Source organism: Anser brachyrhynchus (genome assembly GCF_964034855.1).
Source record: "Anser brachyrhynchus genome assembly, chromosome: 6".
Lineage (NCBI taxonomy): Eukaryota > Metazoa > Chordata > Aves > Anseriformes > Anatidae > Anser > Anser brachyrhynchus.
Window position 1 is genome coordinate 13,880,274 of NC_137700.1, and position 27,542 is coordinate 13,907,815.

Consider the following 27,542-nt stretch of genomic DNA (forward strand, 5'->3'; position numbering starts at 1 on the left):
TTTTATGGAAATTGCTATTGAATGGCATCTGTTAATCTCCTATCCTTTCTCAACAGAATAAGAAGCATATGCTGAAAAAGCGATGTTTTTTGCACCCTAATGTCACCAAAAAAATCTATTCCTGCTGCCCATGATTTTCACTGGTAGCTGATCCCCTAATCCTGATCCTGAAGGTTGGCCTGATGGGGGATCCCCCTGCCTCCTCGTGACTCCGCTGAGGTTCTGCAAGGATACGGGGGCGTTTATTTACAGCTCTTCACGGCCTGGAGCTTTAGTCCACATTTAGAGAGCATAATCTGTGACACCTTTGGTTCTTAATAGCTTTGGTCACTGATTTAGACTTCTAAATATACGTGATGAGTACATTCCACTGATTTAAAGGTTCAACAAACTCACAGAAGGTGTATTTCCTCCTCTCTTACACACTCCACAACCATCCCTGTAACGAGACTAGGTCTAATCTGAGGCAAAACCCAAGAAATGCTAAAAATGTGGAAATGGACGGACTCCTCAGAACTGGCTGGTTCGTTTTACAGATGCACTTGCTCAAGTCAACACAACCTGATTTGTCTATAATCTGTGATAGCTTGGGCTCTTAATAGCTTCACCCGCTTACTAAGACTTCTAAATATAGCTGACGAGCCTTAGCTGCTCTCATGGTTAAACAGCTCAACCACACGCTCCTGTTGGGTCCAACTTCAAGATAATGCACTGCCCACTCGTTCTGCGTGCTGCAACCCACGCACTACAAAAGGCTCTTGAGAAGCTGCCAGGAGGTGTGGATGTCTGCATGCTGTGGACTGTTGTGGCAGGAGAGTGAAAAGTGAAGGAAGTAAGTCACCCTTTCAGTAGCAAAAGGAGACATGAGCATCTTCTTTGGTAAACTTGGGGTTTTGAGGAGGAAGCCACTGTGGAGGAAGGATGGTGAGAATAAGGCCCGTGTCCTGCAGAGAGATGTTTTCCCTTTCAGGTTCACAGCCTGAAGCATTTACTTGTCCTTAACCTGCACAGTGCTGAGTTCATGAAACCAGCTTCAAAGGCACATGTCAGTGTTGGAAACCAGCCCCTCAAAAGCTGGCAAGTCCCAGGGGTGCTGAGCTGGGCACCTCAGCACACTGAGGGACGCTGTCTGAGGAGCTTCCCTGCAGGAGACAGATGGCTGCAAGATTTCTGCATGAGAAGCCCAGGACCACCCGTGCGTGTTAAATGAGGAATAGCTCATGGCGTGTTTTATTCCAAACAGTTGCTTTAATCTCTTTAATTGCATTCTTGTCCCAGGATTGGACATCCCTTTTCTCAAAGCTGATACACAGCCTAGCTACTTCCAAACTTCTGCCACAGTTCTGAACTGTCTGCCAACCCTTCTCTGGGCTGGTTCTCATTATAGCTGTGAAATCACAGCAGAAGAACCATCAGAACATTATCTTTTGTGAGCAGTGGTATTTTTAACTCCTGTAATGGCTATTGTGAAAGAGAGCATTTCTTACGTGTTTAGGCCCAGAAATATGACAGTGTTTCCCATTACAGCTTTCATTTCATTGTGCATCTGCCATTGTTTAATCTGTTCAAGAAAAAATCAGCGCTTTCCAAAATGCAACATGCCTCCTAGGGAAAAAATACCAGCTAAATAAATTACAAAGTGGCGCTATTTGATGACCCAGTTCTGACGCACCACTGGTAATGGTGCAGTGCCTTGAAGGTGCTTCGGTTGTGCAGGGAAGTGCTCAGAGACGAGGTGCTTAAACTTAGGTGTCCAAATGCTCCCACACTTTCACTGTAAGAGGGTGCTCAAACCTCTCTCGGACCTGGACTCTGCATTACCTGACTGGGTCACGGTGATGACACAGACAGGATGTCAAAGCTTTTTGGTGACAAATGCACTTACCATAAGCCTGTCTGCAGGACAGCTAAGATGATGACGTTCCAGGCTTGTTTTGCAAATCACTCTTCCCATTTATCCTGTGAATGTCATGCCTACAACAAACAGCAATTTTACCACTGTATGCTTACAAAATGCCTCATGTTTTTATGCAAACATCACCGAACAGTTGTCATCCAAGGCTTATTCTAGGCAAAGCTTTGTATAGTAGCAGCCCAGTAATTAAAACATAGGCTGAACCAGCTAACTATTAATGGGTTTAGCTTCGGTATTAATCATGTCTTCATACCTGGAAGCTCTGAACAAGTATCAAACTTAGCGAGATGAGGGGAAGTTGAATGAAACTGTGTTCTGAAACGCACATCAGTTCTCATCCTGGAATCATTGTACACTGACAACATGGGACACATACTTCTGTCTAATCCCATTTATTCAAGATTTGCAAATAGCTAGTCAAATAATTATTACTGATCTATAGCATCTTCTTAAGTATATGTCATCTTTCTCGTGTTGGTTCTATATTATGTAGCCGTCCGTACCACACTACAGAATAGATCTTGACAACACTCATAAGTGGACTCATTTCAGGTCATGTACTACCTAGCAGGGTTTGTCTGACACTTAATTCATCAGATTTTCACATGAAGGTAAGCTAGGGTAGAATTTCTGCCATCTGGTGGAATTTAAGTACACAAAATCTATATAATGCACAACAGCAAGCTGATGTTGAATCCAAGGTCTGACAGTCATGGGCTGCTTTGCTTTTTCTAGCTCAGGTCTGTTGCTCATTGAATAATGGAAAAACTTTGCACAACAACAACAAAAAAAAAAAGAAAATTGGTCCCTACTTTTAAGGTAAGGTGGTCCATGACTTTCAATAGCACGTATTTGCCCATTTCTCTTTGCCAATAGGAAACATTCAGGTTATGGGAACAATGGTCTTGGATAATATGCTTGAGGTAGGTTGTGAAAATACAGAAGTGAAGTGAAGACACTCAGCTCCCTTTATTTTCCATGCTATCTGTTCCATAAACATCTCACCCTAGCTCCCTAGTTGTATTTATAACAGATACCCACCTCTTTCAAATACAACCATGCATGGGTTGACCGTTTCTCTTATTTTTGACATTTCCAGATCAAGTCCAGGGTAAAATCCTATATTTTAGGCCTCAAGAAGCGTCCATGGACGATATTTGGAATTTGCATGAGTGGCGTCCTTTCCACCATTTCTGTAACAATGGTGATCTCCACCATCATGTACTGGAAAAGTGTGAAAAGATCCAAGCTCCACCCACAGGGCAAAATCCGCAAAATTATACGGGGACCTCCGAGACGCACAGTGTGCTAAGCTGCAAAATGAACTGGTCATTCATTTGTCCTTAATATGCCATATGTAGCTTACGTCACTGCTTATTTCTCTTATTTCTGAAAACAAAGCTCTTTAGCTCTAATCATGTCCCTTATCTCAAAGAGTTTTGTTATGTCTGTAAAAGAGTACTTGAAAACAGAATGCAGCACATACCTGCTAACTACTCATTTGTACGCTGTAATTTTATAAAGTGCAGTTTTCTCATAATCTTTTAAATGCCATTTTCAGTAATAGTCCTATAAACTGCATCACCGTATCACCTGCGGCTGTTTTTGAAAGATCATTTTCTACTCATAAACTTCTGTTTGGGTTCAACGCTATTATTCCTAGGAAATTATTTCTGAAATATAGTACAACAATACAGCTGCAGATCCCAGAGCCAATTATTTTCTTGCTCAGTTCTTGCAAGTTAAACAAACACTATGGTGATACGCAGGAATCTACCCTAATATGGCAGGAATACTCCTGTAAGCTTTCGTGTTTGACGGCCATCCTTCTCACAACACTGCAGCGCTTGCCCAGTCTACTGCTCTAAATTGTGCAAAGCTGGACCGGCTCTTTGACTCTCACTTTTCTTTAGAGACAACTTCCAGTAGTGGTCCCTGCTTGTTACATATTTTGGACAAATGAAATTTCTAGGTCGCTGTCTGTCCCACAGAGTAAGTCATGTGTTTTCTTTGTACTCTTTTACAGACTCTTCACAAAGGGCCTATGGCCGCCTTTTTGATGCAAACTAAAGATAACCCCATGAAAGCCTTAGGAGTGCTAGCTGGTGTCATGGGCATAATGGTGCTGATAACTATCATGATCTCTACTGCCATGTTCTGGCGCAATAAGCGCTCCAACAAAATCATGCCGGTAAGAAGGATCATAAAAAAGAGGCAGACCCAGCCATCCCGCACAGTGAGGATGGAGTGGCTGAAGTTCAAGAGGCCCAGCAATGCCGCGGAGAAGTTTGTCGTTGAGGATGATGCCCAGAGCCTGCAGAACGAGAACAGCAACAACAATGTCCAGGTTGCCCCCGTGCCACCGGCCGCCCCCGTGCCCCCGCCGCCCCCTGCCCTGGCTCCCAGCGGGGACGCCTCAGGGTGGCGGGTGCCGACCGTGTCCGGCTCCCTCACCCCCAAGTTCATAAACAAACAGTTGAAGAAGCGAGGTCACAGCAGCGCCCACAACGCCCTGGTCTCAGAGCTCAAAATGAGGTTTGAGAAGAGGAACGCGGCTATCGGCGAGCCCCACATCTAGGTGCTCTCAGCAGCTCCAGAGACTGCGCCTTGTGGCTGTGCGTGGATATATTACGTGCCGTGGTCCTCCCTGTGTCTGTCAGCACCCTGTGAACTGAGAGCAGCTTCTTGCTCTGATAGCCCCCCTCACCTTCTGAAAGTATTACATGCTACGAAGTCGCCCCACCTGTACCAAACGCTGCGGTCCATGCCCACTTAGGACTGCAGTTCCTTTGTGTCGTGTCCCAGTGCTGGTTCCACCCTGCAGCTGTCTGAGGGTGCTCAGTACGCCCTCATGCCAGGCAGAGTCTCCCCAAGCGACCAGCAGCTCAGGTTGCCCCTGTTCGGGAAGCTCTCAGCCAGAGTCCTGCTCTTCAACAAGGTGCTCTGCAGCCGAGGCGCTGGCAGATGCCACTTCTCATCTGGTCCGGCAGGGGGGTCTGAGGTGTCCGAAAACCCACCTCAACTCCCAGGCCCAGCTTTGAAGATGCTGGTCTGGCTGTGGCACCAGGGTCCGTGTGCAGGTCTCCTGGAGCAGCGGCACAGCACGCCGAGAGTGGGCTGCAGGTAGGTGGTGCCTGCTGCCCTTGGGGCGCGACGTGCAAGGCAGCAGCTGGTGGAACGATGTGCTGACGGCCTCGGTACCCCTCATCCTGCAGGTAAGCGGGCAGGCTTGGAGAAGTTCTTCATTTTCCTGCAGCTTATGCTGGATTCTGCCAAAGCACATTGGCATGATGCTGCGCTTCACCTCCACCCTGGACTTGCCTGCTAATCAGGGGATGGGCGGACCATCCAGGGCAGGATGCAAGCACAGAAATTCAGTAGCAGCACTCGCTCGATACTGCCTCCTTCCGACACCGCATCCCCTAATGAGAGGCAGGCCAGCAGGAGGACTTGATTAAAGCAGCGGGGAGGATAAGGTAAAGGCGAGAGAAAAAGGATAAGTGAAAAATAGAGACAAGTGCTGGAAAGTCACATATGTCGGTCAGGGATGTGTCTGGAAAGATTTTTTTTTTTAATGCTGCTAGCTGGAGGTGTCGAATGTATTTCATCACCTCTCCTGGCTTGCTCCAGGGACTGGTGAGTGCAAAAGGAAGTTTCCATAAAATATTCTAGCTTGTCCTAGCAGCATTTTTGACTGAATTATGCAACAGCTAACTGGAAAGGCGATGGGGAGGATGACAAGTTTTTCCTGTTAGGTGACAGTAAAAAGGCACTGAAGGCAGAGCAGATTTTTTTACTGGCCCTCCCCACAGTTTCTCTCTCATGTTCGTTTCTGAGGAGGTGTTTTTCAGCTGGGCCTGGCTGTTTCCTGTCACCTGGGGAGAAGGCAGTGTGCACCAGTCTGGCTGGGGGGCAGCGCCCTGTGCCCAAGCCCTGGCCCTGTAAGGCAGCTGCGCTGGCTGCCGTGGGTTTGCTGTCGTGGATGGACACCATGAGCATCAAGACAGGGAGCAAACCCTAAGTGACAGGATGCGGTGTTCATTCGAGGGCTGCTTTTTGTCCTTTCAGCTGGACCAGCGGACCTGCTCCTCTGGGGCTCCTCTTCCTTCGCCCCATTAGCTGGTCTTATTCCCTTCAGCTGCACCAGGGTTTCATCACCTTAGGAGATAGCCAGTTCAATGAGAAATCACCCGCTTACAGAGAAAAGAATCCTCTATTTTTTAACTTCCATTTACTCCACCCTGCAGCCAGAGGGTGACCATGGTTCCTGTCGCCCACGGGCTGAGCCAGGAGCTACAGCTGAGAGGGGCCGCAGGGCCCGGTGCTGCCCTGAGTTTGCTGCATAAGCAGGCACCAGCCCTGGTGGTGCAGGGCTTCGGGCCGTGCCTCTGCGCTGGGTCTCCTCGCAGCACGAGCCATCGGGCCCAGCTCCCCAGGCACGCAGTGCGTCAGGGCTCAGCTCCGGCTCCTCGCAGGTCAGGGACTGAGGGCTGCAGGGCAGCAAGGAGCAGCAGTCTGCCTGGTTTGGGGAGGAACACAAAATGCACACTTGAATGTTTCTCTGAGGTGGCCCCTTGGTATGGGACCACACAAGGAGCTGCGTGGGGAGCCATGCAGCTGTAAAACTTGTCTGTAAGGACAGCTTAGTCTGAGTGCCCTGAACCAGGCAGAGGCTTTGTTGGGAGCAGAGGCAGTGGCAGGGGAGTGGTGGAGGCCTGGCAGGGAGCAGCGTGGCAGCACAGCAACCCTTGCCGGTGCTGATGGCTCCTTTCCCAACGTGTCTTTCATTTCCTCCACCCTTTTCCTGCCTTCCCTCAGGGCCCGTTGCTTACCCCTGCTGCTGGCTCCCAGGCCCTTGCGTTGTGCACTGCGTCCACCTCATCCTCCGGCCCTGAGCCAGTTGGAGGGAGGGGACACGCAGCCCCCGTCACCGCTGCTCAGCCCTGGTCCCACTCCTGTGGCCCCCACAGGCTCCTTTCGCTGGCTGTGTCTCCTGCAGGTTCTGCAATGTTTCATGGGGCACCAAAGGCTTGTGATCTATTCCCCGTACTACTGTTTTCCTGATGTCGTGTTGAAGCCAGTATTCAGTGGTCATTCTCAGATGAGGAAAGCCTGTAAAGACCATTCGAATAAGTGAGATTTAGCAGGAATTACAGGCTTAGTGTTAGAGACTATATTTAAGAGGGAATAAAGTTGTTTTATTACTATGTTGTGAGACTTTTCCAGTTGCTTTGTACTTCAACTTCAGAGTTGTTTTTTTTTATAAATTAAAAAAAAATTACAAATGGTTCTTCTCATGGTGTATTTCTGCTGGCAGAGATGCCTTTTCGGTTGCTTGCTGTGTGACCACTGCCAGGACGGCAGAAATGCTCAGCACCCGGCTGTGGCACAGCCCCAGGGGCAGGCATGCTACTCGCCCGGCAGCAGGTTTCAGTTTTGATGCCAGCACCCACCAGGCATGCAATAAAGTACTCGCATCCTGCGCGTGATCATCAGAGGTTTTGTCTTTCCCTGGCCTTGTCCTTGCTGTGATTCAGCCTCCTTGCTCCTCCCTCCCCATCGTGTGCAGACCCAGTCTGCCCCCCCAGATCATCCCCACAGCAGGCGCAGTTCCTTGCCACCTCCAACCGCCTCAGGAAGCCGGAGTGCCCTCCTTCCTGCAGGGCAGTGTGAAAGGGTTCCTCTTCTAAACCAGGGGCTGAGAAATCAGGCTGCAGTGGTGGGAAATAATCAGCCTGCCTCATTTTTGACATTCCATCTCTCACCTTTGTGTAGATAGGGAGCTCCACTCATTTACAGTGAGCTTGTGTTAGGAAGGTTGTTAGGAAGGTTTTATTTGACTTCTTGTCTTCGTTTGCATAGCAAATGCAAGGTCATGAAGTCAGGTTTTATTTTAAAGTTCTATATTTGTGCATGAAGAGGAAAGGAAGTCTCACCTTACAGGGGGGTTTTGACTGCATCAAGCAGAAGTCCCCTCAGCAGCGTCGCCAACACTGGAGTGGCACTTTCGGTGCCTCAGAGCCTCGGCTTTAATCACCAGAGTGAGCTCGGCCCCCCGAGCTGAAGGCTCCCAGCACGGCAAAGCCCAGCAGGGCCATCTGCCACTGCGCCGAGCGCTGGATGAGACGCGGAGGCACCAGCTCATCCTGCTGTGTGCTCTCCATCCCTGCAGGGGTTTCTCCAGGCTGTGGCTGTCACCCCACTGGGCTGGCTGCTTCTGAAGGGCTGCGGGGGCCCTCACTTGGGGAGTACAGGTAAGGAGGGCCTGGAGCCACCCTTCCCTGCAGTGGTGCCCATTGCTCCTCAGCACTCAGGTTTTTTGCAAATTGTAACGGTAAAAGAACAAAAATGCAGCAGAGGACATTGCACATTGTGAAAATCAGTCGTGTTTATTACATTTAGACTAACACACTAACAAGCCTCTTTAAGTATAACATCAAAAGTCAGCATCAACAAAACATGTTTTTTAAAAGCCATGCAGTAAGTTGCAGCAGATGGTGGAGGTGCTGGGGAAGGAAACGTGGGGACCTGAGGCTGTGCAGCATGGAACACACACAACCAAGTGTAGCTTTTGTCGCCAAAACACAACTAGAAAGGCAAACTGCCACACAGTAAAGGTCACAGTAGTCTTTATCTCTGGCTATAGCCAAGGTTTCTCCTCTGGTTTGGTATTTTTGACAAGGTCTCTAACACATATGACAAGGGCTGTGGGTCTGTCAGCCACGTGCTTTGTTTGTGCTGAAAAGAACAAGGCCAAAAAGAAAGGAAAAAAAAAAGTATGCTGATCCCCCCAAAAGGTAGCTGCTCTACAAGCCTGGGCCAGTTGCTCTCCGATGTATGTTGGTTTGTTGTTTTTTTCTGCCTCTGGCAAGGTGGCGAGCCTTGATGTTGAAGCAGCAGGCTGTGCAGGCAGCGCGTCTGTGTCTGGGGTTAGCGTCTGGCTGGCTGCCCGGCCTGGCAGGAAGCACAGCGGTGGCTCATCAGCTCCCAAACCCTGGCCCCTGCCCCCAGGGATGTGCCCACTCAGTGCAGCAGCCGCTTGTCCCAATGGCGGGGGTCAGGCCCAGTGTCATGGAAGCATAGAATCACTGAGGTTGGGAAAAACCTCCAAGATCATCTGGTCCAACCACCCCCCTACCACCAGTATCACCCACCAACCATGTCCTTAAGCACCACGTCCAACCTTTCCTTGAACATCCCCCAGGGACGGTGATGCCACCACCTCCCTGGGCAACCTGTCCCAATGCCTGACTGCTCTTTCTGAGAAGAAATGTCTCCTAATTTCCAACCTGAATCTCCCCTGGTGCAACTTGAGGCCATTCCCTCTAGTCCTGTCACTAGTTATCTGTAAGAAGAGGCCGACCCCCAGCTCCCCACACCTTTCAGGCAGTTACAGAGAGCAATAAGGTCTCCCCTGGGCCTCCTCTTCTCCAGACCAAACAACCCCAGTTTCCTCAGCCGCTCCTCACAGGACTTGTGTTCCAGGCCCGTCACCAGCTTCATAGCCCTTCTCTGGACATGCTCCAGACCCTTGATGTCTTCTTGTAGTGAGGGGCCCAAAACTGAATGCAGTACTCGAGGTGCGGCCTCACCAGAGCAGAGTATAGGGGAATTATCACCTCCCTGCTCCTGCTGGCTACACTATTCCTGATACAAGCCACGATGATGTCCCCAACACCTCCACATTGCCCCCACGGCCACAGCACCACATTGGCTTTCCTGGGAAAAATGAGAGACATAGTGGGGAGGGTGGAGATGGGAAACATCAATTCCTCAGTAGCTCTTGTTCTTAACACTAAAGAGAAATACATTAACACAGCACATGCATAACAAAAGGCAGTAGATGTGTTCGTTGTGTTACACAGAAGTATGGTGTGGAATAATTGCCTGAGGTAACTCAGAAATTAAACTAGTCACATTTTAAAGAACAGGTACAGCATAGAAGAAGCTTCCAGGGTTTACATGGCAAGGTTTTGGTAGCAGGGGGCTGCAGGTGCGGCTTCTGTGAGAAGACTCCAGAAGCTGCCCCGTGTTAGATAAGGGACAGTTTCAGCTAGCTCCAGAGGGACTTGCTGCTGCTCAGAGCAGAGCCAGCAAGTGATGTCGTTTGTGCCTCAGTGAGAGCAGATTTAAGAAAGGAGAGGGGGGAAAGGAAAAAAAAAAAAAAAAAAAGAAAGGCCTGCTGTGCAACAGCAGCTGGGAGAGTGAGGAGTGAGAAGGAGCCCTGCAGACCCCAAGGTAAGTGCCGCAGGAGGTGATCCAGGCATGCAGCAGCAGTTCCCCTGCGGCCTGTGGAGAGGCCCCTGGTGGAGCAGGCTGTCCCCCTGCAGCCCGTGGGTCCCACACGGAGCAGATCTCCACGCTGCAGCCCGTGGAGGAGCCCCCGGTGGAGCAGGTGGATGTGGCCTGGAGGAGGCTGCGGCCCATGGAGAGCCCCCGCAGGAGCAGGCCCCGGGCCGGAGCTGCAGCCCGTGGAGAGGAGCCCCCGCAGGAGCAGGGGGTCTGGGGGGAGCTGCCGCCCGTGGGGGACCCGTGCTGGAGCAGTTTGCTCCTGGGGGATGGATGGACCCCGTGGTACGGAGCCGTGTGGGAGCAGTTGCTGAAGAGCTGCTGCCTGTGGGCAGCCCCCGCAGGCTTAGTTCGGGAAGGACGGCATCCCGTGGGAGGGACCCCACGTGGAGCAGGGGCAAAGAGGAACCGTGAAAGGGTGGCGGAGACAAAGCATCAGGGACTGACCGCAGCCCCATTCCCCCATTCCCCTGTGCCACCTGGGGGGAGGTGGAAGAGGGTGGATGGGGAGAAGGTGTTTTTGGTTTCTTTCCTTTGTTTCTCACTTCTCTAGCTTGCCAGTAATAGGCAATAAATCTTACTGTCTCCCTACTCTGAGTCTGTTTTGCCCATTACAATAATCGTTGAGTGATTCCCTGACCTTATCCCCTTGAGCCCTCTTCATTGCATTTTTCTCCCCCTTTCCCTTTGGGGGGGTGGGGGTGGGGGTGGGGGTGGGGGGGGGGGTGGCTGTCGTGGAGCTCATCTGCCCACCCGAGTAAAACCAGCACACCAGGTGGAGTGTATCACAGAATCACCTAGGTTGGAAGAGACCTCCAAGATCACCCAGTCCAACCTCTGACCTAACACTAACAAGTCCTCCACTAAACCCTATCACTAAGCGCTACACAGAGGTTCCCTAGGCCTCCAGCCTTAGATGTTGATCATGCTGGGTGTACCTGGTGTGCTGACTCTGAGAGGAACAGTACAGAGCGTGGAGTGGAGACACCATGACCAGGCTCTGTGACAGGATGGGAACTTGATTGTTCTTGTGCACACTGGAACCGATAAGCTACACATTTGCTACCCTGGGCCAACGGCCTGTCATATTTTTGACAAAATGCTGTCCTTTTAGTGAATATTGCCCATTATAATACCAAAACACACCTCCATCCCAAAAGCTACCTGCCTCCAAGGTGTAACCATGCCTCACATTTGCACTTTAAAATTTTTATAGTCTATAATTTTAAAGCAAAGAGAGAACATTTTGCACCAATTGTAACCAAGATATGCATGACTAGAGTCACTCAAGCGCCACCTAAAAGATAGAAAATGATATAAATTAGCTTAAGGGAGAGAGGATGTTATGAAAAAAACACCATCACGAAGGATACTTTCTGACTTCTGGGATCAGTTGACAGGCTGAGCCGCTCTTCCCCTCCTACCACTGGGATGCCTTTGGGTAAGAGGTGACTTGGTTACACCAGGTGCCTCCCTGGGAAACTCAGACATCTCTATAGAGTTGCTTTATACCTTTTAACACATTCATGGCCAGGCTGAGCTACTTGTACTTTTGGTATTTGTATGTGCTTTGCAGACACTGAATTTATCACTGGCAATCCAAAGAACCTGTGTACCTGTTGCTTAATAAATTGCACTACTCATTAAATCTAGCTGTGGTAGTTCTCACTGAGCACGACCAAACTCTTTAAGTGTGGCCGTGGTAGTGCATGGAACACAACTAGACTGAGGGTGTATCCGTAATAGTGATATTCCAGTACCCTGAACGCGACCAGACTTATAATGACTAATTGGGCATCACTCCCAATTACTTTAACCTTTAACACAAAATGTGGCTATGTGGTAAACTAAACTGGTCATCTAAGCTACATATTTTGGACACAGGTAAAAGTCCCCTCCCTATTACAAAAAAACATTCCTATCAAAAAACAAATCCACAAAAAAAAAAAAAAAACAGGAACCCTCCACTGCTGTGCCATTACATATCCACATGGCAGCCAACAGAAGTCCAGCACTGCAAACACACCTCCCCATCAACTGCGTTCCTGGCTGGGAAAGCTAAAGAAATATTTTTTTTAAAATAAGACGCACATGTGCAGGCAGCTGCAGCTCTGACCTTTTGATGCATATTTCTATTTGGTTGTTGGGTTTGTTACTTTTCTTAATGCTTCTTTCCTTTCATCTCAGATTGAAGCCATCAAGTAGTGGCTCTAAAACATTTCTTAAGCAACTACTACAAAGTATTTTGGTCATGTTGTTCTTCAGGTAGATCAAGGGCACCTCAACTTGTGTGTGCTGCTCCATGGCAGTGCTGGGGATGCTGGGGTGCAGCCACACACCCCAAGGCCCCCAGGCCTGGGGCTCTGGGAGCCCACTGGGAATGCTGGCCATGCACCCCACCATGCCCCAGGTCTATGACACACGGGGAATTTCACTGCTCCGTCTCAAAAAAGCCAGCAGGATGGAGACTGTGGATGAAGGCCATGTGCCCGCAGTCGCAGGCAGGCGGAGGCCGAACTAGTAGAGGTCAGCGCTGTTCCTGTGGGGCGGCCGGGCCTTGCCAGGCCGCTCGGGCTCCTCACGGGCCGGGGGCCGCTGGGCACTGCGGCCACCCTCAGGGTGGCAGAGCCCGTCCTGACTGCCGGCGGGCAGGCTGTCCAGCGTGCTCTCCTTGCTGCCGGCAGCCGACGGCTGGCCCCCGCGGCGGCGGCGGGGCCAGGCAGCGGGGCAGCGGGTCAGGCAGCCAGGACGGGCCTCGGCGGTGCAGGCGTACATGCCAGCGGGCACGGCCAGCACCATGGCGCAGACGATGACAACAATGTGGATGAGCTTCTCGCGCTGCTCCAGCTGGCTGACATCGCTGCCCGTGACAAAGACAACGCACTGGCCCTTGCGAGGTGCCTGGTTGCGGACAGCCACGCAGACCTCGTACTTGGTGGCGGGCAGCAGGTCGGTCACCGAGTAGGTGTTGACACCGGGGCCGATGTAGATGGCGTCCTTCTGGGCGGTGTCGTAGCGGCCCACCAGCAGCGTGTACCAGGTCTCCCCTGGCTCTGCCACCGCCGCCGCCGCAAACCACTCCAGGGTGATGCCGTAGACCGTCTGCTTGGCGATGCGCACCTCCACGTGGGCGCCTGGCTCTGCGGGGGCAGCAGGGGCCCAGCCCGGGACAGGGGCGGAGGCTGGCGGGGTGCCTACATGGAGGGCGATGGCCACCGAGGCGTTGCCCAAGAAGTTGGCAGCAGTGCAGGTGTAGTTGCCGGCGTCTGCTGGCCGTGCCGCTGGGATCAGCAGCTCGGAGCGAACGGTCTCCTCGCTGATGGGCTGGGTGGACACTGAGGGGCAGAGGGGAGCCGAATCAGTGGGCAGGGTGGTCGCATTGCAGCCCCAAGACTGTCCCAGAGGGGGTGAAGTTGAGGGGGCCAAGCAGCACCTGCCCATCCTGGGAAAAAGGGAGTTGGGGTGTGGGCATGCACCAAACCCCACAGAGCTTATGGGTGAAGTGTTACCCAGGCCAAGAAGCAATAAAGTAAGTAGATTTGTGGACTATACTAAACTAGGAGAAGCCATCAGTTCCCTTGAGAAGAGAGGCCTTACAGAGGGCTTGATAGCTTGGAGTGCTGGGCAATGACCAACTGTATGAAATTTAACAAAAGCAATTGCCAGATTCTGCACCTGGATCGGTGTCAGCCTGGATGTACATATGGGCCGGGGGGACAAGGGACTGGCTCAAGGCTGCATCTGGGGAAGGTCAGATGTTAGGGAAAAGTTCTCCACTGAGGGAATGGTAAGCCCCAAGTGGTCAAGCCCAGGGAAGTGGTCATGACCCCAAGCCTGCCAGCATTCAAGAAGCATTTGGACAATGCCCTTAGATATGTGGTTCAACTCTTAGGTTGCCCTGTGTGGAGTCAGGCGGTAGACTCGATGATCTTCATGGATCCCTTCCAACTCACGACATTCTATGACTCTAACCTGGAGTGACATTCTCTTTACCACATAGCCCCTAAATGCCTGGGGACACCTGAATACCTTCATGGAGGCAGGGCAGGGAGAAAGCCACCTATGTACCATCTGCTGTTGGCATGTTCAGGCTGTAATAAAACAGGGAGAGCCCCTGAGGTGCCCCAGAGGTACCTCTATATTTTGGACACATGCTCCCGCATCTATTAGGCTGGATACTGAAATTTTTCATTCTCGAGAAGCTCTGGCAAATAAAATTAAAATAAAATAATAAAATAAAATAAAATAAAATAAATAAAATAAAATAAAATAAAATAAAATAAAATAAAATAAAATAAAATAATAAAATAAAATAAAATAAAATAAAATAAAATAAAATAAAATAAATAAAATAAATTAAAAAATATATATAAAAAAGGCACATGGGTGTCAGAAAGGGTTGGGCTGGAAGCAAAATGTAATTTTAATAACCTTATGAATAAGCAAATAACCTTATGAATCTGCCCAAGCAGGGCCACAGGAAGGAAAGAAAACCTGGGCATACCATGGTCACAGAAAGACGCACAAGTGCTGCTAAAATGCTGAAATGCAGTCCAAGATTAAGGGGTAATGCTATCTTATTTAGATAGCAGGCTTATTAGGAACACACATAATCTGTGTGGTGTCTGTATGTCTTCTTAGCTTTGAATTTACGAAAATAGCAACTTGCCCTGTTTACTGTTCATAGCAAAAATAACTGTGAGGGAGGGCCTCCAGCTGAATGAGAAGGAAGGGAAAAGTCCTCCTATTATGAGGTCCTCAGTAATGCAGACAAATTAATGTGTTTTATGGAGAAAAATGTCATCTATTTTGCTAATAGAATGTGAGTGGGCATGGACAGGCAACGTGGCTTCAGGGTTTTGTGGTTTGCATGGATATTTCTTGAGAAAACATATGGAATAGTCTAGAAGTGCATGTGCGCGTGCGCATGTTGTGTGTGTCTGTGTGTCAGTGCGTGTGTGTCGCTCATGTGTGTGTGTGTCGTTCGTGTGTGTGTCTGTCTGTCTGTCTGTGCTCCTACACACATGCCTGTAAAAATATATAGTATATATATTTAGCATATATATATATATATATATATGTGCGCTTGTCTACAGCACACACACTTATAAGCAGTGTGCATATATACGTAGTATATACTATATATTCTCTATATATGCATGTCTAGATAACTACATATCTAATATATGTGTATGGCTGTGTCACTACTGATAGTTCTTACATCACGTATCACGATGAAAGAGCTACTAATAAAAATCCACATATCACAAAATAATTGCATGAAAATGAGGACTTGCTCCCTTCATCTTTGACAGATTTCCTGCATGAAGCAGCTCTTCTCGTGCTGGTCAGACATGCTTAGACACAGTAGGATGATTAAGATTATTTGGATTATTGCAACCACATTGACTGTGATACTCCAAAGGGGCTGAGAACTGATGTGGTGACTAGATGGCCTGAAGACCTATGTAAGTAGAACAGCAAAATGCAAATTAAGGAAAAAAAAAAAGCATTGCTTACCATTAAATGCTCTTAACAGTTTGAGTGCATAGGTCCACCAGACGGCTGGGGAAGGGCTGGCTTGCACAAAGCAGGTCAGGGTGACGTTCAGCCCCACAGGGACTGTCAGGTTGGTGTCAAGGGCTGAGGTTAGTGGCTTCATGCAGCTGTTGAGCTCCACTTCGTGGAAAAATTTCCCTGCCCTGAATTTCGGGCTTGAGCAAGTTAAGTAGGAATTCATCAGAATAATAGGTGGGCCAACTGACTTGATAAACTGGACAAATCCCTGCAGGCGACAGTCACAAATCCATGGGTTGTCATGAAGGGCCAGGACAGCATTGGAAATAGCTTCTATCTGCCCCTCCGCCCTCTGGCTTCTCTGGTAGATAGGCCAGCTATAGAAGACATCCCTGGATATGACAGTAAGCTGATTTGAGGATAGATCTAAATAGGTCAGGTTGGGCAGATAGCGGAGTGCATGTTCTGGAAGGACGTCCAGCCGGTTGTGCTTCAGATCCAGGATTTTCAAAGCTGGGGTGTCTTGAAATGCTGTCCATGGCACTGAACTTAATTTGTTCCCTTGCAAGCGCAGCTCCTTCAGAGCCGGCAGGTATTCCAGGCTCTTGATGTGCATCACTGTGATGTTGTTAAAATTGAGCCAGAGATACTCCAAGGCACTAACGTTCGCAAATGACCTGCGAGGCAATTCTGTTAGGTGAGAATTTTCTATTCTAATTTTTCGTATGTCTTGAGGGATGTTTTCAGGGATCTTCCTCAGCAGTGCAGACATGCAGAGTAAACTCCTAAGGAGGAAAACAAAATTCTCCAGGTCACATACCATGTGTATGGCTAACAAACCCGGTTTCTGTACAGGTCTACAAGAACCCAAAGAATTATAAGGTATTGTCTACATGGCATATGTAAGCAATACATCCATCCTTCAGTTTGGTTTTACACCCATTTTTCCCACAAAGAATATAATTAAAAGTGTTAAAAATTGCTACATATGCAACTACATATCTCAGGATAATAAAAGAGATCTCATTATATGTTCAAGCTAGTAATATGCAAGTATTAGCAGAGGAATATCATGCAGCCATCTGTTTGGTTTTGGTCCTCACCACAGCAGCAAATATATATTGAGAATCTCCAAGCTGCTTTATTGATGCTACAGCTAGGGTAACTAGCTTTCTTACCTTCCGAAACTGTCTTGAGAACAAGAGCATCCTGTGACACAAGATGAAAAAGAAGTGTTTATCTTGTGGAAGGCAAGAAGAAGAAGAAAAATGTGGTGAATAATAGGGTCCATATTCTCCTTTAAGAAAGCACTGTGCAGGGTTTGCACCAAACATGCCAACAGCCTCCAAGAAGCAAATCCTATTAGCTGTAATCTTCCTTGACGCAGAAATAAATCCTGCTGGGGACCTGACCCTAAAGAAGACATGTAGTATGGTTCATAGTCTATGTCGAAGTGCTAAAAATCACCTGTGGGACCACTCCTGGCATTTACTGTTCAGCACTGGGGGTTCTGACAGATGCATTTAGTTGGATGTTAATATGAATCAATCTCAACAGGTTCCTGAAGCCAAAACCACTTCTGATCCCAAGTCCACACAAGCGGACTCCTTTTTTTTACGAAGTCTAACTCAATCTCCTATATTTTAATGGCATTCATCAAGACAGAAAACCACATTAAAGGCCAGACTTCACGGTTGTAATTTGGCAGTGCTTAGTGCTTTATTGTACAATCTGTCAGGCCCCAAAACCTGCCCACAGTTCTTTGCAGGGTTTACTATTAGACATGGTGGATAAGAAACCTACACAAAATTAGTCATTCTGTCATGTAAACATTGCACTAGTTTTCCATTGAAACAAATTTTATTTTCTCCCTCTCTCTCTTCTTTTTTTTCTTCTTTTTTTCCATGGTACCTCCATTCTTACATGTTAGTAATGAAAACAGCAACCTAGCTATAGCCAGTCCGTGGGCTTCTCTTAGGAATGACTATTTATGACATTCTTCTTCATTGTATAAGTATAAAAACAGTGCTATTTCAATATTCTTAGTTCTCAGGGTTCCCTTATAAGATGTATGCCAATTGCCCTTCAGTAGCCTTGAAACACTCAGTCTAAATAATTTCTTGAGAAGGAATTTAGCGTAACCAGCTAGATATTATTTTTTTTTAATCCGAAAAGAGCAGTTTTCTGGTAGAATTTCCAAGCATCACTGTGTTCTCCTGGGGCCATCTAGTGTGCATGGGCTGCATCACAATCTACAAAAGGCAGAGGCCAGTTACGGTAAAGGGCTTAACCTCAGTGCCAATACCTGTGAAGCTGGGTCACAAGTCAAGATTAGGCTGAACCTACTTAACCTCTAACCTATGGGACCAGGATAGAAAAATATTTATAGCACAACAGCTTAGATCCATACATGGCTTTCAGGGAACATGTACTAGTGTAGCTGCTGTAAGCCTAAGGAAGATATAGGATTGATTCTGCAGCTTTCAAATGAACAGGCTCTTTGAATTCAAGGCTAATCAACAAAATGAACCAGTGGAGAAACCGCTGAGGACTGTTGCAGCACTTTGTGATGGCTTCCAGTTTACAAGTGGTGGGCCATGATTAGTGGGCCTGCTGGGCTGCCATTGCTACCTATGCCTAGCATCTAACCACAAGAGTTTGGGCTTATTATTTTTAGTGTGGTGGCTTCTGGGGACATCCCTGAGAGCCTTGGTGAAGCAGCGGCTCTTGCAGTTTGGCACCGGCACAGCTCCCATGTGCATGCCGAGGCAGCCACTACTCACCCCCTTTCAGTGTAGCTTAAGCAGCAAAGGGGGGTGGGGCTGGCTGGCTAAACTGGGAGTGCTCCAGGAGTGACACCAGCAGCAGCGATGAGAGGATCCTATGATTCTATGGCTCTGTGATCTGTCGTTCCCAGTCAGCCCTCAGCCATGGCAGCAGAAGGCCTCAAGGATCCCTGTGTGGGCATGGGCCTCTGGGTAGGCAAACACCACCCACACCTGTGATTTCAGGCCTCTTCTGTAGTCTGCCATGGAAATATTCCCTAACAGAACAGTATTATTATTTTATAATAACTATTTTGTAATTTTACACGTTATTATAACTGCTGATAATATTTTAGTAATGACAGCAGTAAACAAAATACATAGAAAAGAGTTGGGTGTCAGGAGCAAACCTGGGGTTTGCCTTTGCATGTGCTGCAGGAGCCATGAGAGAAAAACTTTCAGATGAAGTGCAAGAAAACCAATGTCTTGATGGCATTCAGCACTAGAGGTGATGGGACACCTTCCCATGATGGGAGAAATGGATGAAGTCTACCCAGGTCGTTGGGTCGTCCAGTCACATTGTCTGGGTGTTCATGAGGCAATGGAGATGCTCATCAGTGGAGCTTGTGAGGAAAATGTTCTAGAAAATGCCCATTTCATAAGCTACACAAATGCCACCTCTAAGGCAGCTGGGCTGGGGATGGTTTGGTTGTCCTTGATGAGCCATCACCATGTGGTTCAGCTGGAGGGAATCACCACTTGTAAGGCCCAACCTTGCAAAAGCCCTCACTCACAGGGAAGGCCCCTGCTTTACCACCGTCACACTCCTCTGCAGCCTGCAGGGAGGGGCCTGAAGTACATGACAGCTAAGCCATGTCTTCAAAAAAAATATTTTATGAAAGAGCAGAGTATTAGTATTTATATACAGAGTAAAAACTATTAAAGGTTTTTTTCCCTGTGTACATCTTTGGCCATAGCACAGGTGCATCGTACTGCCCGATGTCCTGGAATGCAGCAAGTAAAATTTAATCCAGGCTTCTCTGTTAGCAAGAAACACATTAATTTAAATGAGTTTATTAACAGTAATTAGCAGGTAACAATTGCAGTTGTTTTCTTGGCCCCATTTTTCCCACAAGAGCTCTATTCCCAGTCCCATCTATCTTCTACAGTGCTGAAAAATGGCCTTTCAAAGAGCGGTGTCTGTCAGTGCCATGGGCCAATGCTCCGGCTGTTTTCAAGCTGATATTTATTTGCTACTTGAGAGGCTATTTCTCTAAATATTCCCAAACTCCAAGTGTACTTAGAAGATTCCGCATTAAACTGAGAAACTAGTGGTGAATTATATATCGAAATGAGATGTATTGGTGGGTAGAGTACATACTTTCTAGGGTAGAGGGGGGAAGGAAGGGAATATATATATACATAGGGATATATATGTATATATACACACTCCAAACTATGTTAGCCGCAGCCTTTATGTTTTATGTTCCCTACTGGAATGGGATTATGTTGCCTCTTCAATTCAGCCGAGTTTATGTCTGCCTGTAAATTTAACGGTCACTTTTGTGACAGCAGATGTCCACTCAGTTCAGCTGCTTTTTAATATCATGCGCCATCATGATCGAAGCCAAAATGCAGAACAAGCTGTCTAAAACCCAAGCTGTCAAAATAAATTTCCATAGAGAGATTGTCTGCTAATCTATGGGAAGTGGAGTTTAAGAGACCACACTTACTGCCAAAGTAAATGCTGAAGGGAAGCCCTTTGCACGCTCCCAGCAATGGCAAGGGATTCAAACGCTGTCTTGAAATGGTGGGCACACAGGTCTGTTAGGAATCTAGTCCAGGCTGATGCTTTAGAATGACAGACCCTCTGCCAGGGTTATCACAGCTAGAAATCCCTGCTAGGGAGGACATATGAGGTAAGGCTGCAGTTGGGTATTTCAGATATGGTGCATGTAACACCAAATGGTACAGGACTGAAAAAGCAGCTTTCAAAAAGAGGTGAGTGATGTGAAAAGGAAGAGGTAGATAAGACTTTTCCTCCATGATCCTTCAACAGCAACAGCAGCTGTACAAACCTGCAGCTCTTTCCCCAATCTTTTCAGTAACCCAACGCCCCCAGCAGGGTCCCTCTAGAGGCCCCAGCACATCCCTGACCCTCTCAGATCCTGAAGACAGCTGGCAATGCAGGCCACCCACCCCGTCACCCTCGGGGGGGAAGGCAGGGCTCGAGCTCTGTCTCAGGGCAGGATCCGAACCAGGGAGCCGAGGGCCAACGCTGTCCCGCAGGGTGCGACCACAGCATGCACCCACCCCTTACTGCTGCCAGCCCCGGCCCCTGGGGATACATGGGCACTGCTCCATGCTCACCACCGCCTGGTCCCTCTCTCTAGGGTGTACACAGTAATTTCTCAGTTCGAACCTTTGTTGGCAGTTTCTAAATTCCTTATTTTTTAATTTAGACTAATAGGAAAGTAAATTGGGAGAAATTGTTTTGCTCTTTTTTGGGTAACAGTTTGCATCTTCTACTCAGAGACTTAAAAACTGGTGAAGCTCCTGCTAAGCCACATTAGTGTAGCCCTGAATAAAGATTGACATCCTGAAACTATTCGCAGAATACTTCTGACATAGAGGGACTTTGATGTCACGCTCGTCAGGACCTTTTTAACCTTTAGATTTTGTTTTATCAATGGAATACTTTCAAAGTCATTTTTCAATGTCAATTCTTTTTTGAAAATATCTTTTAAAATGTTTTTCTGTCCTTCTTGACATTTTGGGGTTATTCATTATTTTCCACAAGTTTGTAAGTAAGCACATGCATGCTTCTATGCAAGTATGTCCTATATTTTTTAATCATTTAAAGACCTTTTAGTCTATTTTTTCTGGGCACACAAAACTAAACATGCAAGTGACCACATTTAACACAGTTATAGGCCTTCCAACATGCTTAAATCATGTTATGGAAATAAGGTATTTGTCAGCCTGGACATTATTCTGCATTTGTGGAATTTTTACACGTTCCATTCAAAATATTTGCAGAGACATTACAATTCAGAGCATACCTTATCCTTTTGTCTGGACCTACTCGCCAGATAACCTGGACATTTCTGAAGATGTTTTGGAAACTATTTTTAAAAGCCATAAAATAGTTTTTTTACACTTCTTCATGCACTTCAACTACTTGCTGTACTCCTTTAAAATCGCTTTTGGCACATCATTTTATTTATATTCTGATCACTTCTTTCATTTTGATGGTTGCTTTTCTCAAGATCCTTTTAATAAAAAGAAATAACAATTATTTTTCCAGAACAGTTCAGAGCTATTTGGATCCATTCTTAAAACACTATTACCTTCTTTTTGACACCTTTTTTTTTTTTTGTTTTAATTTTACACCAGTCTGATTTACAAATTAAGTATCAAAAGAGAGAGAGGAGCTTGTGTCACACAAAGTGTCCACTGAGTAGTGTCTTGTACTGCTCTCTAAAGTGCTCATCCCAGGCCCGGGTAGTGGCAGCAGACAGCCAGCACAACCTCCTGTTTAGTGCAGGTGGACAGCAACTTTATTCCTAAGTGTTAATGAAGTGGTCCAAAACTAACCCGAGAAGATATTTTAAAATGGTTTAATAGTAAAAGTAGTGAATATTGAACTCCAAGACATTCCTGAATACATTGTTTGTCTTAGTGCCAAAACATTTGAAAAATACCCCAAAAGGCAACAAACAGTTCAAAAGCTGACACAAAGAGATTATTAACAGAGGAAACATTTTCCAAGGAGAAAGAAAACATATTGAAGTGTCAAAAAAAATATATTTATATATATACATATATCAGTTCTTACAGCACTTCTGTCCAAGGACTGACTTTAACCAAGTAAGAAACTGTTCCCAGGGATGAATGTTCTCCTTACTTGAATTCTGAGCCAGCTCCATGCACGTCATGATCAGAGCGTGAAGCTTGCCTGCACTAACCCTGCTGACAGGAGGTGCCTAACACCCTGTAGGTTAAAACAACAACAAAATGCAGCGAGGTTTTTATCTGCAATGTTACATGCCTCATACCACTGCAAATCTGACCCAAAGCTTCAAAATTTGCATTCCACTCATTCAGAAAATCAATTTACCTTTAATGGTTTGAAATTTCACATGCAGTTTAGCAAGTAGAGGGTTTCTCTTCTGACTGACACCACGGAACACAGGTTTTATACAAACCTATTTCGACCTATTGCCTATCCTGTGTGACTCACCAGTTTGGTACAGAAGGCTTGTTTTGGAGCAGCAGCAGCAGCAGTTGAGCTGCTAAAATATTTTGCCTCACCTTTGAGACAGTGAGAATCACCATATGAAATAGAAAAGGAAAATCACATTTATTCTACTTGGGATTGCTATTTTTTCAAAGTGCAAAAAATATCCAGTAGAGTCTAAAACTTAACCCATCCACGGTGAATGTCACAGGAAGACCTAGCCTTCCTGCCCTCCCCACAAGCAAAGAGTGGCAGCGCTGACCCAGCCAGTGCCCTTCCCATCGCTGACTTTCAGACCATGTTCTGGAGCAGGCGGGTACTGCTCCTCACCAGGACTGGATGTGTCAAATTGCCCAGCTTATGCCTCCAGGCAGCTGAAAGCATCTCACTCCCAGTGGGCTCCTGCAAACTTCACTTATGTGAAAGTCCTTGGGCAGCAGCTCCACTCCATTCACTGCATGAGAGCTTTAGGACAGCCTTGATTCTTCATTGCTAAATTATCCATCCAGGCCCACGTCAGGCTGGGTACCTTTTGCTGATTTCTGCACAGCCCAGAGTACTACTGCTGCAGATGAGGGCAGGAATCAGGTTCAGTAAAACAACAGTCCTTTCAACCCATCCCAAAAACTCCTACTGGAAGAAAATTTTTGTTCCACCTTGAGGAGAGAGACTAAAAGCAATCCTAGGAAACACAAATGTATAAATAAATAATAGATCTATTACAGACTACCTATTTCATCAATTAATCTGTTGTGTTAAAATACATCATTTTGCAAAACACTATTTGTAATCCTAACAATTTATGCAGTCCAATGAGAGGAGTAGCATGAATTATTATATACAGGGATTGAAAAATTCTCCCAAAACAAGAGAAGTTCCTTATCATGAATGTAAGGAGGACAGAGAGTCCTACCAGAAACTATTGTAATGTACTCCCTGTTGCTAGTAGTTATGTTGAGATCAAACGACTTGTTTTTTCCTTCAGACCAAGTAATCTGACATAACAGAAATCATTCAGGAAAAGAAGGACTTGCAAAATCCATACAGAGTGCCATTCCAAGTAGTGGATTTTGTTAGTCCACACTGTATGTACACATGAATGTGAGTGGAGAACCTTCCAACGCATTTACAGACATTTCAAAGCAATTCAGAAAGACTGAGGCTTTATCAGTTATCATTTCAACTTGGCTGGATCCCTCTTGTTCAACATTTGGCAGAACATCCATCATTTCTTTCATGAAGAATATTTATTACATATAGAAAACCACTATATACGGTATTAAAACCTAAGGGACTAGAGTGGAAAATTATACAGCTGGGAAGTGCTTTGTGATAAGTACACAGATCCAAATTCCTCCATAATTGCAGAACCTAAAGAACTGATTAGTTCACCCTGGTTAGAAAAGTACATTTAGATAAATATTAGTTTGTGGTTTTTTTTTGTTTCTCTGTTTGTTTCCCAAGGTTCTCAAACATGCAAAATGTTTGAAACCCAAACATTAGCAGTGAGGCTTTGCCACTGCTGGAAGTACTGACAAAGTGCGCCCAGCCAGCAGTGCTACCACCCCATCCCGCACCCCAGCCCGGCACAGAGCAAGGTATTTTCATGACCAAACCACAAGTGCCCAGCCGAGCCCTTTGGTCTTCACTACCAGTTTTGTCAGCACAGCCAGCAGTAATGACAGGGCTGCTCTGGGAGCTTTCTGCAGAACCGTCTGAAGCAGGCTTTTCAATGTGGTTACAGAGAACACATTTTTCAGGGTAGGCTATTGTACGATTTTTAAGAACTTGGTTTAGTGGGGGATATTGGTGGTAGGGGGGATGGATGGGCCAGATGACCTTGGAGATCTTTTCCAGCCTTCACGGTTCTATGATTCTATGATACAAAGCATGCTCTACTAATTGCAACACTGCTAGAAAATGACAGCTAGGCCTGATACTGAAAAACCTGGGTGGTCCTGTTCAAGTACATGATAAGAATAATTAGGGCCAAAATGCCATCCTCAAACTTATTCTATTATGTGTTCTTAGGAGTGAATTGCTTTTTGTTTCTTCAGTCATATCTCTTTGCACATTTCTCTGAACTGAGAGCATAAAGCTGTTGTTATGGACATACTATAAACGGTTGCTGTACATCCACATTTAGCTATCTAATAAGCATCAGACTGCAAAAGGTAAGACTCTCAATCTTAACATTCCTAGATATTTATATTAAAATTATTAAATGCTCTCCTGTTTGTAAACCAAAAGAACCTCAAAAGAGATGAGATGAAAATACTTAACAAATTGCAGAGCAGGTACTATACAAAACCAAGCAGAGTGTGCTCAGAATTGTTGCTTAATGTCCTCACACTCAGTGTGCATGTGTAATTTTATGAAAATAAGAGTGGTCCAGGAGAATGAGTCCATTAGCGCAGAAGCTTTTCATTGAGTACAAAACAGCAAACCCCAAGTGGGGCAAACGACACATTCCTGTAAAGCTTGGGCACCATCTACATTCTCGCATCCTCCTGCAGAGCATGTCAGAGACACACATGTTGACAAAACAGCTTGCAGTGTTGGAGCAAAGAGTCATATATAGAGCCACGTACTTTCCATCTATCAAGACAATGACCAGCCTAGTTACTGTCAACAAAAGTATTCGTTAGGTTGCCCCTCTATCTTTGGTATTGCTTCAGAGTCCACACTGGATCGGGCAGACAGCAGCCTGTTAGATTCATCAGGGGTATGTCTAGTCAAGTATTCTCCTTCCACTCCTTTTGCCTTGGCCCCAGGAGAAAGACTTTCAAAGGTGACGTAGGACTCTTGAATTTCCTTGGGTTTCCTCACAAGGCATTTTTTGCAGCGTCTTTTCAGTGCTCCACAGCAGACCACTAGTGTCAGGGGAACGGCAATGACACAGGCCACACTGATGACGACCACATTGATGAGCTTCTGGGTCCCTCCTGCACTAGCAACTTCATCTGTGGAAAATATGATGCATTGCTCCTTCCTGGGGATCAGCCCTTTCACGCAGACGCACACAATGTATTTGGTCTTTGGCAGCAGCCCATAAATGGTGACCTTGGTCTTCCCTGGTTCCACATTGATCCGCCGCATGTCTCTCTCTCCAAAGACTGCATAGAGGACACTGAACACTGTCGTGTTCCTTGCCAGAGGCGCCTTCCAGGCCAGGGTGACACTCTGGTCAGTGTCTCCTATCACTCTGACGGACCTCACAATTCGCTCCGGCTCCTGCTGACCAGTAGGTGGGCTCACCAGCAGGTTTTGGGGGTTGCTATCTTGTGCCCCATCTGGGATGAGGAGGCCCTCTCCAGTGCCTGCTCCATCTCCCAGAGTAGGCATGGTGGAGGTGGTGATAACGTACCTTGCTACGAGCTTGTCGTTGTAGGCAGCTGCCTCCATCCCGCTCACCTTCCCGCTCCATGAGCCTTTGGCACCAGAGTTGGGGTCATCCGTGCTTTCTGAGTCTGTGATGATGAGGGATATGAACGCCTCTGTTGCCCCCAGGAAGTTCTTTGCTTTACAGATGTACTCTCCAGAGTCAAGGTAAGAGACTACAGGTAGGCCCAGGATAGACCAGCTCATCCCATCGCTAGAGATCTCTTGGTGCACTGCAAGGAAGGAAAAATGTAAAATAAATAGATGATCGTTAATAGAACTACTAACATGTTTTGTGAAATATTAAGATTCAATTAGCTGAATGTCTGCTTGATACAGTAGAATCATCATTTATTTTGGCCACCAAGTACATTACAAAATCAAGTAATTCCAAGAAAATTACATTAACACTAAAATTAGTTTGTTAGGATCTACACTGCTTCAGAGCAAATAGATGCGAAGCATTTCATGCTATTTCCTTCCAACTGATGTGTAACTTGAAAACTAAACTGTGAAGTTTCTTATATTAAAAAAAAAAAAGGTGTTTAAAAGCTCTTATGCAGATACAATATTTAAAAGAGTGGAGGGAGTGGGCTGTAACATGACCTAAATGCACTCTGAGTCACAGGAAGTAAAAGTGTAGATTTTCTTCTAAAACCATATATGGACTAGCCTAGAATATATGAAGAAAAGTAGCTGAAAAATAATATCCCTTTTACAGTAAAATTTGGACAGGTTTTTATATCAAGGCAAACACAGGGAAGTCTCATCGCTTACCAAAGTAGACAGTTCCAGTGAGCAATATGTACACAGATGAGTGTTGATTTTCTCATCTGGTTTACCAGGAGGCTAAAACTAAGCATTTTTTTGCCTTTTTCTACTTATGCAGAAAGAAAGAGCTAGGATCATGCAGAAGGGTAAAGCACATTCTCCATTATTTAACCAGCCTCCTTAGGATGAGCATGTACTACCTGTCATTTCCCACTGAAAGGTAAACAAGGGAGACGTCTGAAAGGGAAAGGTAAGACAGGACAAAAACCTCTCCCAAGCCCATGTGGGTCAGGACCCAGCCTTGGCAACCGGGGCACGTTCCAACGGCAATGAAATACAATACAATAGCAGCAAAAAGTTACCTTTTCCATTTAATTATTCAGTGTTTGGGAATACTAAAAACCATAAAGCTACTGGTCTTCCTGTGGCACTTCCTCACACATGTAGGCTGTGGGCTGTTTCTCACTCCCCTCTATTCAGACCACCACCATTTCAGTGGTACTCTAACACTGGCACAGAAGCTGCCATTGCTGAGAAATAATGCATATTTTCAGCCAGCTTTTTACCAAAAGGTCCTACAGTCTGGCTTAATGGGGCACAAAGTACATCATTCTCAGTTGTACCTCAAAGTAAACTCAACATACGCCTTCAGAAAAGCATTTTC

At 46.6% G+C, this 27,542-nt stretch overlaps 3 protein-coding genes across 5 annotated transcripts in view; 1 reads left to right on the forward strand and 2 right to left on the reverse strand.

Moving 5' to 3' along the window:
* Positions 1-7,513, forward strand: part of CDHR1 (cadherin related family member 1) — a 76,799-nt gene extending 69,286 nt beyond the window's left edge. For both annotated transcript variants that reach the window (XM_080597859.1, XM_080597860.1), the window contains one exon: positions 3,942-7,513. In XM_080597859.1, coding sequence (XP_080453985.1) covers positions 3,942-4,493 — 552 coding nt within the window. In that variant the 3' untranslated portion in view covers positions 4,494-7,513. The remainder of the gene's footprint in view (positions 1-3,941) is intronic.
* Positions 7,514-12,513: 5,000 nt separating this feature from the next.
* Positions 12,514-17,105, reverse strand: LRIT2 (leucine rich repeat, Ig-like and transmembrane domains 2). The gene is made up of 3 exons (XM_080596674.1): positions 16,900-17,105; positions 15,725-16,506; positions 12,514-13,539 (listed from the first exon to the last, which is right to left on the reverse strand). The coding sequence occupies exons 1-3, from the start codon at positions 17,010-17,012 to the stop codon at positions 12,722-12,724; spliced, it is 1,713 nt and encodes a 570-aa protein (XP_080452800.1). The 5' UTR covers positions 17,013-17,105; the 3' UTR covers positions 12,514-12,721.
* A 4,985-nt stretch (positions 17,106-22,090) lies between these two features.
* LRIT1 (leucine rich repeat, Ig-like and transmembrane domains 1) overlaps positions 22,091-27,542 on the reverse strand; it is a 138,755-nt gene continuing 133,303 nt past the window's right edge. For both annotated transcript variants that reach the window (XM_080597862.1, XM_080597861.1), the window contains one exon: positions 22,091-26,340. In XM_080597862.1, the coding sequence (XP_080453988.1) occupies positions 25,355-26,340 (986 nt within the window). In that variant the 3' untranslated portion in view covers positions 22,091-25,354. The remainder of the gene's footprint in view (positions 26,341-27,542) is intronic.

Excerpts from the sequence above, each read along its gene's own strand:
- LRIT2 (XM_080596674.1), bottom strand. The coding sequence starts at position 17,012 with ATGGACCCTATTATTCACCACATTTTTCTTCTTCTTCTTGCCTTCCAC. Across the intron at positions 16,507-16,899 it reads TCTCAAGACAGTTTCGGAAG|GAGTTTACTCTGCATGTCTG; the intron begins GTAAGAAAGCTA and ends TTTCCTCCTTAG. Across the intron at positions 13,540-15,724 it reads ACTGTTAAGAGCATTTAATG|TGTCCACCCAGCCCATCAGC; the intron begins GTAAGCAATGCT and ends TCTGCCCCTCAG.